The sequence below is a fragment of the Prionailurus bengalensis genome, chromosome C1, assembly GCF_016509475.1.
Source record: "Prionailurus bengalensis isolate Pbe53 chromosome C1, Fcat_Pben_1.1_paternal_pri, whole genome shotgun sequence".
Taxonomy (NCBI): domain Eukaryota; kingdom Metazoa; phylum Chordata; class Mammalia; order Carnivora; family Felidae; genus Prionailurus; species Prionailurus bengalensis.
In genome coordinates this window covers 11,097,773-11,109,965 of record NC_057345.1, presented here as the reverse complement: position 1 = coordinate 11,109,965, position 12,193 = coordinate 11,097,773, and the positions used below count along the sequence as shown (strand labels likewise).

At 54.1% G+C, this 12,193-nt stretch overlaps 1 protein-coding gene across 9 annotated transcripts in view; it reads right to left on the bottom strand.

Annotated features, from left to right (window-relative positions):
- FHAD1 (forkhead associated phosphopeptide binding domain 1) overlaps positions 1-12,193 on the bottom strand; it is a 121,700-nt gene that overhangs the window by 49,699 nt on the left and 59,808 nt on the right. For 5 of the 9 annotated variants that reach the window (XM_043573816.1, XM_043573819.1, XM_043573813.1 and 2 more), the window contains 4 exons: positions 10,251-10,358; positions 7,501-7,584; positions 6,603-6,755; positions 5,230-5,425 (listed from right to left, as the gene is read on the bottom strand). In XM_043573816.1, the coding sequence (XP_043429751.1) occupies positions 5,230-5,425; positions 6,603-6,755; positions 7,501-7,584; positions 10,251-10,358 (541 nt within the window). The remainder of the gene's footprint in view (positions 1-5,229; positions 5,426-6,602; positions 6,756-7,500; positions 7,585-10,250; positions 10,359-12,193) is intronic. The other 4 variants (XM_043573818.1, XM_043573820.1, XM_043573815.1 and 1 more) reach the window with 1 other exon arrangement.

Here is a 12,193-nt window from a genome sequence, read left to right as displayed (position 1 = left end):
CTCCCTGGCTGGCACCCAGTAGGCCTGCAATCAACAGTTGATGAATGACCAAGTGAAGGTGAAGGTCCTACACAGTCCCACCACGCTGGGAAAATACTCCTAATACTTGTGTGTCTTTTTCTTCAGACTTTTCTTTTGATTCCGTACCGATACTTAAAAACGGGAGCACTGTGCGTATTGTATTACAACTTGGCTTTTTTCGTGTAAAAATGCTGCATAATTTGGATATCTGAGAAAGAGTGATTTTTTATGGATGCAGGGAAGCCTTTTATCTGTAACAAAGTCTTGCAGAAATAGACACAAACAACTGACCTTGCGAGAAAAATGTAGAGTTCTTTCTTTTCCTTTATCAAAAGAAGCCGAGAAACCAGGCAGGAGGAGTGGGGGCTAACTTTCAAGGTCCCTCTTGAGACGTTTTGCTTCTTCCCAGATGGACCACACAGCAAATCCCTGACCGGTCACATCTTTAGTGGCAACACCAACCTTCCGAGCCACTTAGGACAGCGGCCAACAATACTCCAAGTCGAGTCTCCCTTAACATTAGTCGACCTGCCTTCTCCCGGGGGATTCATTTCAGGGTTTATAGACCCAGTCTGTTAGGTGAACTCTATCTCTTAGGACAGTATTGGAAAAGGCAGGTAGCGTGGTGGTTAAGACTAGGGGCTGGGAGGTCAGAGGGATCTGAACCGAATCCCACCTTTACCAGATGGCTGTTGAGACACTGAGCCCATGGTCATGACTCTGGGAAGGAGGCCTGGGAAGGGCTCTTGTGGGTTCAACCCAACTGAGTGCTCGTGGCTCGGAAAATCCCATTTGCTGCCAAATGGAGATGGGCGAGAGGCTATGGGCCTGGTTACCTTGGTGCGAATAAATCAAGCTGGAGAGCCCGTGCGTATACCTATCTGACCCACATTTAGGTCAAATTAGGTCCACAGGTATTTCAGGCTGGTGACAATGGCAGCTCTCGTTTATTAAGTCTTACCGCGTGGCCCAGGCTCCATGATCGGCACCTGCATCTCAGCATTTTAATCCTCACAACATCTCTATGGGACTTTATTCCCATTTTACGAACAGGTAAACAGGGGCACGCGGAAGTCGAGCAACCTTCTCACACAACTAGTAAGCGCACAGCTGAGATTCAGACTTGGCAGCTGGTCTCCGAAGCCCGGGCTCAGAAACGTTCTGCTGTGTCGTGCAAATGGAGTCTTCCTTGGGCCTGGCTCGTGGTGCACATCAGAGAGGGCAGCTCACCTTGGGGAGCGAGAACTCTTAGCTCTGCCTCTGCCCAAGCTGATGACAGAATCTGTCCTCTAGGAACTGGGTGTGTACCTGGTACCTCTCTGGATCTTCAGAGAGAGCGTGGGGTCACAGGCAAACACACACACGCATTAGGATCACAACGACCTGCTTGAATCCTGACCTTCCCACGTGGCAGTTGTGTGACCTTGAACAAGTTTCTTAACATCGCTGAGACTTGCTTTCCTTACCTGAAAAATAAAGACAGTAATAGTACCTCGCTCGCTAGGATATGGGAGGATAAAAGGACACAACACGACACGTATAAAACACCTAACATGGTGATAAGTTCTCAGTAGCAGCTAAATAAACCATGGTTGCTACCCTTTTCTCGGGAACTGGGAACACCGAAGGCCTTTAGGGGTGTTTGTGGATGGCGGTGAATGACCGGGGACCCCCTGCTGGCCTCGGCGATGTGAAGTACCCGAGTCTCCTTACCATGCTGGAATACTCATAAAAGCAGTTTTGGGGCCAGTTTCTTCGTTTCTAAAATGAGGATAATAGTACCTGCCTCGCCGAGTTGCTGTGAGGATGAACCGAAATGATATATGGAAATGCTGAGAATAGCTTCTGGAGGAGAAGGGCTCAGTAGTGAATGGTGACCACCATCATCGCGGTCATTGCCATAATCACCTCTACCATCACCACCATCGCAACCTGATCACCGCCACGACTGTCGTACTCGGCACGACCACTGTCCTCCTCACCACCGTCATCACCACCGCCATCGCAATCATACCACCATCGCCCTCCTTACTTACTCAGACCCCGACTGTCCTCATCATCCTCACCATTTTCACCACCCTCACCACCACGGCCACCGCCATCCTCGGGTAGATGGTTCTGGGCTGGGAATGAGGTGCGGAAATCCTTGACGCAGAGGATAGAGGGAATTCTCTAGTCCAACCCTTTCTTTTCGTCTTTTGGGACCTTGCCATAATCCTGCTCGTACTGGAAGAGAAAATGCCCTTGCCATCAACTTCTCCTGCTGAAGGAACGAAGGACAGGCCCCACTTATTGACCTTTTTGTTGTTACCCGCCATGCTTCCTGGCTGACTCCTTAGGACCTTGTAGTTGCAATCATGGAATACAGTCTGTGTTTCCCCCGCGGGTGTTCCATAGGACATTATTCCCAAGCATGTTAGATGAGGGCAAGGAGAGTAGAAAAGGAGAAATATATTTGGGGAACACTGCATTCTTGAACCTCATTTTTCTAGATCCATAGTGCTTCTTAGTTATAGGAGGAACTCTGCAGACCTGAGAGGGCAGGTCTGAGAAATGCTGCCTGAAATAACTCGAATCGCTGGCCTGGGACTTTATAATTCACTTTATAGTTCACTTCTCTTTATGGTAGCATGTATAGGACTAGACTTCTGGACGTAAGCTACAATGACTAAAATGGCCTTGGACGTGGGGAGGGGACAGTACACACATGGCTTGGCCCCACTGTTACTGGGATAGAAACGATGGTTTTTGTAGGCACCCCCCATGTGGTATATGCCTTTCTGGGTTCTGGAGATATACCACCACTAACATCTATTTCCAGATTAGACATACAGGGTAACAGCTGCATCCTTCGCACCCCATCTGGAATGTCTCACAGGCACCTCACACTCGTCTTCTCCTTCAAACCTGGTCTTCGTGCAACGCTCCTGAGACTGGATTTTAGCGAAGGAAGCGCGTCTGTCCTTTCACACGAGCCAGAACCCTGGAGGTCTATAGACTCCCTTCTCTCTGTCACTTCTCTTCTAACCATATCCAATTCCGCCGCAGAGGCTGTTGATGTGCCTGGGGACCTTCTCTCTTTCCCTATCCCACCCCTGCCCTAAAGCCACCATCATCTCCTGGGACGGCGTCCCAACGATTCCCTGGTGCTCTGGGTTGGCCATTTTCCCACACATTTTCCACTCCCAGCCGAGACCGTTGTCTCCAAAAGCAAACCTGTTCCGTCCGTTTCCTACTTAAAGCCTTTCATTGGCTCCTTGCTGCTCTTAGGATAAAGCAGGGCTTCTTACGGGGGGCCCCGCCAGCCCGCGGGGCACAGCCCCCGCCCGCTTCCCCTGCCAGCCCTGTCCCACCTCCCACCCCCATTTCTTTCAGACCCTTCTGTTCTTTATGCTCCCCTCCCCGCCGCCACACAGCTCTCTTGGCCCAGAATTCTCTTCCCTCCCCTCCCCTCCCCCTTTTGCCAAATAACTCCTACGCGTCCTGCAGACACCCTGCCCTCCCTGACCGGCTCAGAGCCCCGCGGTTCTCCTTTGTAGCACCTGTCACCGTCCAAGTTTTATGTGCGCGTGAGTTTTCAGTTAATGCCCAACTCCCCTCCCCAAGACCACAAGGTCTGTGAGGGCAGGGACGGTGCCTATGCCCCCTCAATACTTCACTACGAAAAATTTCAGACAAAGTCAGAGGAGTTTTACAGCGAACACCCACACACCCTCGACCTGGAGCCCACCTGCTTCTGACCCCACTACATCTCTGCCCTGCACAGGGCTGGTGTCTCGTAGGCACGCAACGAAACTTCGTTGAGTGAAAACGGTCCAATGTCCTTCCCCCTAGAAGGCGATGAAGATAAGGCGACGAGGTATGTGTTCAGTCGTGTTCACGTCAGCGCTATCTGTGAGTATGGAAAGCGGGAAACAACCTAAATGCCCACGACGAAAAGAAATGTGCAGGTAGCGCCTATTCTGTGCCAGATGCTATTCTAAGTCCTTTACATGTACCAGCATTTTTCAGTCCTCACAACAGCCTTGCGGCGGCTATTCCTTATCATCCTCATTTTATAGGCAAGCAAACTGAGGCAGCGAGAAGGTAAGTTACTCGTCTAGAACCACATAGCTGTTTCCCCGGGAAGATGCTGTGGGAGTTACGCCCGAAACAGAACGGCAGTGACCACGTCAAATGCTGGCAAGGATGTGGAGCATCGGGAACCCTCTCACTCGCTGCTGGCAGGAATGCACAATGGGGCAGGTCCCTTTGGAGGACAGCTTGGCGGTTTCTCTCCAAACCAACCATCCCCTTACCACATGCTCCAGCAATCATACCCTCCGGGGTTTACTCAAGGGGGGTAAATGGACGGCTACACAGATTGCGGTACGTGCAGACCGCGGAGCATCGTTCAGCGCTAAGAAGAGGTGAGCTAGCAAGTCATGAGAAGGCACGGAGGCCACTTGAACGTAGATTAGAAAGAGAAAGAAGCCGATCTGAGAGGCGGTAGGAGTCCAACCGCACGGCATTCTGGAAAAGGCAAAACCGTGGTAAAAGGGAGCTGGAGGCGGGGGCGGGGGGGGGGGGAGGGACGGACAGGTGGAGAGCAGGGGATTTTGAAGGCAATGGAACTATCCTGCGTGACCCGACGATGGTGGATACACGTCGTGATACCCGTGTTCAAACCCCTAGAATGTGCGACCCCGAGAGCGGACCCCAACTCAAAGCATGGGGGCTGGGTTTAGCACTGATGTGTCAGTGTGGGTTCCCCAGCTGTGACAAATGCACCACTCTGGCGGGGGATCCTGACAGCGGGAGGCGGGGACTGTGCAAGCGGGGGGGGCAGGGGGCACACGGAAGTCTCTGTACGGGACTTTCCTCTCACTTCTGCTGTGAACCTAAAACTGCTCTATAAAATATATATATATATATATAAAATGGTAGTTCCTTCTGAAAGGGAGGATTTAGCCTAATTTTGATTTAGTTTTCCTTTTGCCTCTGTCACGTCTCATTTTTCTTCAGTAATCATGTCTCACTTGTTTTTTTTTTTTTTTCCCCACCCCAGGAAAATCACTTCTCCAAGTCAGTCTGGAGAAGGGAGTTCTTGGCCACATCCCTAAGAAGCCTTCCTCAACAGATGTCCCCTCGCAATAAGATTCAACGCGACATTTTAGAGTCATGCAACTATGGGAGGAAGAGAAAAAAAAAGGAAAAAGCGCCAGTCACCTGCGTCGGAGCTGGATAACTGGATCCCGACGTCCCCGAGGAGACGCTCCGTGTCCTCCAGCCAGGACAGCGCCAGGCGCAGGATGTCCAGGGCCACCTTCTGGAGCCCTGAAACGGGCGGGCTCACCTGAAGGCTCTGAAGCACGTCCACCTCCTTCTTCAGGTCCTTGCTACAGCAGGACATTTTCATGCACGCCTGGCAAGAGACGACACCATGAGGAGCCCAGACGCGCGCCAGAAACCAGCACCCGGACGGCCGCGCTCCCGACCCTGCCGTGAAACAGGCCGTGCCACGTGCTGGCCGCGCGGGGCGGGCTCCGTTATATTTACCCCCCGTTTTGGGGGCCGCTTTTGCCTTTGTTTGTGTGTTTGGACTCTTAATTTGGACTCTGGATGGTCAGAGAGACCCCGCTTTTAGGTCTCTGCAATTCCAAAGCCAAATGGCCCAGGACCACGGGCTGAAACGAGAATCGGATTTGGGTGCTTCTGCACGTCAAACTCCCTTGGAGATGAACAGAGCGGCTGGCCAGAGAGTGGGGTTTCCTGATTTGAAAGGGTGCTGATGAGCCCGCGTCTGCACAGACTCCCCAAATAGCAGCTGCTTATTTCCAGAGGAAGCAGACAGGGCTGTCTGCTCGATGGGCTCTGTGCCCGCGTGGGAGCCCTGGGGGTTCAGGCCGACGTCTGGTCCCAGTCTCCACCGGAGTCAAAAGCAAAAGGGGCAACAGACAGACAGACAGACAACAAAGACCACCAGGCTTTCCATCGCTGGGCAGAAAAAGAAGCTGCAAATAAAGAGTAGGAACATTTCTTTGGTTTCTCCGGAAATAATAGGGGGCTATTTTTTTTTCCTGCTGGGGTCGGGGACCTCCCCAAGTCAGTACTAGGAGTGTCTCGGGCGTCTTTCCCTTGGCCACACCAAGTTCACCTGGGGCTCTTTGTTTTTTATTCCCAAACAAGTTTCTCCAACAAGAGAAAAGGACAAAAAGAAAAAAGAGCAGAGCATTTCTGCCCCACCTGCTCCAAAAGCGCTGGGTAATTTCCCAAACAAGCAGCACAAGAATGAGGCGAAAAGCGGGGCGCCTGGGTGGCTCAAGTCGGTTAAGCGGCCGACTTCAGCTCAGGTCACGATCTCACGGCTCGTGGGTTTGAGCCCCGTGTCGGGCTCTGTGCTGACAGCTCAGAGCCTGGAGCCTGCTTTGGATTCTGTGTCTCTCTCTCTGTCCCTCCGCCACACGCGCACACACACACACACACACACACACACACACACACACTCTCTCTCTCTCTCTCTCTCTCTAGATAAATAAATATTAAAAAAAAAAAAGAGAATGAGGTGAAAGAGACGTTTGTAAAGAGCAGAGGGGGGCCACCTGGCAGTTGTCTAAAGATGTCTTCAGCTTCTCAACGTTCTCTGTGATTTCCTCCCGTTTGGAGCTGTGGAGCTGAGTCTCCTTCTGCAGGGTCCATTTTTTCTGCTGAAGGTTGATGCTGTCCTCAGTGACCTGGGTAATCTTCTCTATTAACTGGTGAGAGAAAAGGAAAGAAAGGTTTACGGCACAGGGCGGCCCTGGGAAGGGAGCTGGGGGCGTTGGGTTGAAGCTCCCGGCTCGACAGGTGAGAAGGGAGGTCCTGACGTGTGCCTTGGGGATGGCTCCGGAGGAGGACATTGGCTCTGTCCCCAGGATGTGTTTCCCAGGATCAGAGATGACTTTTAAGAGCCAAGGATCTGTAACGCTGTCGCGGGTCTGTTCTAGATACTTCTGCACTGTGGTGGTGATTCGTAACACGGAGCCTGATGCTGTGGGCTCATTAATAGAAGGTCAGCGTCCGCAACCGCTGTAGAGCAGGTCCTGGTGTGGTTTCTTACGTGTGTTGACACAGAGGGGTGGAAAGAAAGTCGGGAAGGACGACGAGGCGGTCATTACAGCCAGAAGTCCGTCCCCACTGCCCTCTTTTCTCTTCGGAAGGAAGGCACGATTTACGGAGAGGCCGCCCCCCCCCCCTTTTAAGGTGCTAACGAAGGGTAAATGCGTGTGTCTGGCGACCAGAAATAGGCCTGAGTGGTTTAATTTGATTTTCAGAGAAACGTTTCAAGGGAGTTTAACTGGCTTTTACTTTAAAAGCCAGGAAATCCCATAAAATCAAAACAAATCTTTATGGTGTAGCAACAGCGTGAAAAATATGTGCCATCAACCAAAACCAGAAACATATGCTCCCCGTGTCTGGGGGCCCGGGTCCCGGGGAAGGAAGTGAAAACTCCAGACAAACCTGCTGATCGGTGACGGATCTGTCCAGGAACGGCTTCACCTGTCCGTAGGTGGCCTTGATGATTTGAGTTCTGAAATGCTCCAGCTGTAGCACAGAAAGGGAAGGCGACAAGAGTCGGCGGGGCCGCCCGGAGCCGGCAAGCCCGCGCGTGGCCCTTCCAGCACCGGGGTCCGGGAGTCAGAAGGGTCTGCGCGCCTTTAGTGGTCGCCACGGGTCACTGAAACGGTCACCTCTCGCCGGAAGGGGCGGGGCCCGCGGAAGAGAGCGGGACAGCAGGCTTTGATGACTGTTTGGGTCTGCCTGCCTAACCCAACCCACACGCGTGGTCAGCGCACGCGCTCGCGCCCTCGGAGGAGCCACTTGCTGCCAATTACCCGGCGGGGAGTCTGGGGCCGGGAGGCTCTTCCATAAATGCTGAACTGGCGCCAGGCTGTGAAATAAATATTGAGGCTGTCAGCCCGAGGAGATGGTGCAATCAGCTCGGGTGCCCGGGCAGAGAACAGTGTGCTCCCTTCTGCCATTCTGGGCCTTGGACCACGCGTGTCCTGGAGACTGTGGCTATGGTCTTCGTGTCCCCAGAGCCCGGTGCAGTGCCTGACGGAGTAGGCCCTCAGTCCCCATTCACCGAACGCTTGAATGCAGAGACGTCGGCCAAACGCCGAGTCTTCTGCTTTGGTTCAGCCGGCTTTTATCGAGCGCCTCCTTGGCGTGGGTGTTTTCAGATCGCAGCTGACGAAATGGCACAATGAGATTAAATCGGGGCACACAGAATGACGAGCTCGAGGTGTCCAGTTCCACGAGAAGAGGGGGCAGAGGCAGCCCGCCTTTCTCCGGGAATGTACCAACATGGCCCGGGGTTTTGGTTCGCTGGTCAAATACGGTCACTGCCTCTAAAACGGAGCCCTGAAGGGACCGTAGGTGCCACCGAATCAACTTAAAAGTCAAAGGGTCCTGGGGCGCCTGGGTGGCTCAGTCGGTTAAGCGTCCAGCTCTTGGTTTCAGCTCAGGTCATGATCTCACGCTTCGTGGGTTCGAGCCCCTGCGTTAGGCTCTGCGCGGACAGAGCAGGGCCTGCTTGGGATTCTCTGTCTCCCTCTCTCTCTGCCCCTCCCTGCTCACTCTCTCAAAACTAAGTGAATAAACAACAACACAAAAGTCAAAGGGTCCTAATATGCACAGGTTTACTATATACTGGGGAGTTCTGGGAAGCCAGTAGTGGAATGGTGAGTCTTCTAGGGACACCCCTGCAATCACCTGGCCCAAAGCTGATGGGGGGCAGGGTGGTGGTCTTGAGGCATTCCAGGCTGTCCTCCGGATCCACAGCCAAGGGGAGGGTCCTAACTAGCCCAGGAAGAGAGCACAGCTCGGGGGTGGAGGGGTAGGTCCTCCTGAACGATGGGCTCAGGCCTGGAGCTGGGGAGGGGCAGAGTCTCCGACAGAGAACAGGGCCACGGAAATAAGGGCGTGGGATGGGAAGGTGGCAGAGAGAGGGCTCACGCTCTGTCTTTGGAGTCTGGACCCGGAGGGCTCTCAGTGTCTCTGAGGGTCCTCCGGGATGACTTCTCCCCAGAGCCACAACCCGGACCTTGGTGCCTGGGCAAGTGACAAAGATCACGCCTTCGGACCAGGTGTGCACTGGGGACTACCGAGTGCAGAACAGGTGCACAAAGGAAGGCTCAGACCGGTGGGCTCTCTGCCCTCGCTGAGTGGTGGCACCTCGCGGGGATGGCACTGGAGGGGGGGGACATTTGTTGAAGGGGCTTTAAGATCTGCCCAATAGTCAGCATTGTTACTAAACTTGCATGCGCCTCTGACAAAGCCCGGTCACGCCGCCCACTTAAGGCTCGGAAGGGCTTTGGGAGCTGGGCCACGTGGGACGCAGGTGTGGTTCCTAACTTTTTTGGGTGGTTCGCAGACCCTTCTGAGGATCCAACGAGCGACACGGTGAACCCTCTTTGCCAGAAAAACGATGGTGCCAACACATACACGCACAACTTGTTCTTGGGTTGCCTGGAGCCGTGCTTTGCCAGGAGAGAACCCCTTGAGAAGTCCGGGGTCGGGTGCCCTTGGAGGGCCATATTCTGGAGGGTCAGTGCCCCCATCCTGGCTTCCTGTTTGCTCTCCCTTAGCCTTCGGTGAAGGCTCGTCTGCATCTCCTGGCCCTCACATCTGTGTCACGCATAAGAGGAAGGGCCACTGGGCCATCTGGGGCCCGAGTATTACAGAAATGGCATCCCCAGACCAGCCCGTCAGCCTGCTCACCACCCTGCCCAGGGACCTCCTCATCTAGCGTGAGCTTTGACACTCTGGGGTGTTACTTTATTTCCTTAAGGACACCGACTCTGACATCTGCGGGGGGCCCAGAGGAAGAAAAATGATGTTAAATGTCAGGACAAAAAAAAAAAAAATGTGAGGAAGAAAGGATTAGAAACACCATGGGATCAAGAGGCTCAAACTCTTCCCAAGAGGGAACCGCTTGGCGGGGTAATTGGGGCCAGCACGGAGCCGGGACGGGCTGCCTGGGCCTCAGACAATGGTGAACTGTTCGTGTGGGCAGCTGCCCAGCAGGAAAAGCCTGTTCGTGGTGCCCACGGGGGTGCAGGAGCCACATACGGCTTCTCTTCTGGGATAAGAGGGAGGATTCAACCAAGGCCAACGCCCTCCTCACTCGTCCCCACCAGCTGCTTGGGTGCAGAGGACCCACGGGGAACGTGGGTGGGCCGCTGAAGGGGGCTCTGGAGCTCGCCTACCTGACCTACTGCCCTTTCCAAATTGACTTTAATGAGATTCTCTCTGTTCCCCATTTCTTGCAGCTGGAGCAATTTCCTTCTGGAATCCTCCTGAAGCTTCTCTTCAACCTGAAATGATGATGAAAGCATGTGCTCGCTGCTAATGCGATAACGCACTCCAGGGGAACTCCTTTAGCAGGTCTAATGGCCCTGTGTGTGTGGGGAGATGTCCCGGGGGGGCAGGGGCGGCTGCAGCCCAGGTGGTGGGGGTCACAGTCACACACAGGGTGGAGGCGGGCTCACAGGAGCCACCCCCCTCCAGGGGAAAGGGCCGAGCTCTGCACCCGGGGCTCAAATGCATCCTATCGCAGGCTCCAAACCTCTGCTGGGTCCCCAGCAAGTGCTGTGACCACCGCGACCAGTGTCCTCATCTGTCAAACGGGGATGATGATCCTAGCACGCCTCGTAGGGTTATTACGGGGATTCAAAATGTTTAGAGTAGCGCCAGTGCTGCTTGAGGGTCTATAAATGCACCAGCTGTTGCAACCTGTGAAAGTGGACAGGAATGTCCACCATGTGCCTTATCGGGCTTATTATCGTAACTGTTTGTCATTGCTGCCTTCAGCACTCACCGGTGAACTTTAGGGACTTGCTAAACAATGTCTTTTAAGAAGCACAGCCTGAAAAGAAGGAGTTTGCAGCGGGGAAACTTGCCCATCTATTCCCCCCTTGCTTGGATCATAGTCAAGGCGAGGGGAGCTTTCGGGTGCTCGATGCTGCCCTCTGCTGGCTTTTATGGGACCCTGCGGCTGCGCTGTTCGTTTTCGAACATTTTGGAAGCACCTGTCGGGCCCAGGGCCCCGGCACTACTGGGCCAGCCAGCAAACTCCCCTGAATAAACGTGAGGGTGCGGTGCTGAAACAACTTCACGAGCTGTTTCTCGGTGGGGCTGAAGAGGGAAGCCACGGATGTGAAAGGCTCAGAAGAGCCCTGTAGAGCTTTGTTCTGAGCAGTGGGGTTCAGCAGAAGAGCCCAGAACAAGCGACGGGACTTCAGAAAAGCCATCCAGCCTCTCGGGGCCTTCGCTTCCTCCCAGTACATCCCCCCACATCTAAACACGCTCCGACTTCTATTTCAGCAGACTTTGTTATATGCTCCGAAAGCCCAGTGCAGCCCCAGAGGACCCTGCCCTCACCCGAGCTCCCCATCCGGTGGATGGCACCCCCGTTCCCCACCCCAACGCTCGGGGTCGTCCTCCGCCGCCTCCCTGCTCGATCTCCCACGCCCAGCGATCTCCAAGCCCGTGCTTGGATTTCCTCTCCAGGCACTGAGGACCTCTGGGCCCCGAGAAGTGGCCTCCTCCCTCTCGTTTCTTTCCTTCCAGCACATTCTTCATGGTGCCGTGAGAGTGACCAAGCCACGGAGCAGCTCGGTCTGGCGGAACTTTCTGCGGCGACGGAAACGCTCTGTGTCTGGAGCCAGACACACCTGGCCTCCCGTCCCGGCTCTGCCACCCGCTTGACAGCGTGGCCGTGGGCTGGTCACCTTACCAGGAACTGGGAGCCCCGACCCCCAACTCTGGAAACTGGACAGGATAAACGCTTGAGAGGGACGAAATGTTTGGCACAATGCCTGGTACGTGAGGGGTTATGGCCATCGTGTCCATCGGTATCACCGACCACAATGCAATCATGCCAGTTCCCTGTTCACAAGCCTCCGGCAGCTCCCCGCCGCCTGTGTGGTATGGCACCTGAGGGCCGGACTGATGCAAAACACCCAGCCGAGGATTCAAGAAGCCCACAAGAACTCCAAGCGAGATAAGTAAAAAGGAACCCACGCCCAAAGAAATCATAATACAGCTGCTAAAAATCAAGGGAAAAGAAAAAGTTACAAGCGGCCAGAGAAGATAGATTACATAAAGGCCCTGCGGTTACACATCTTTTTTATTGAGGTTTGTTTTTTTA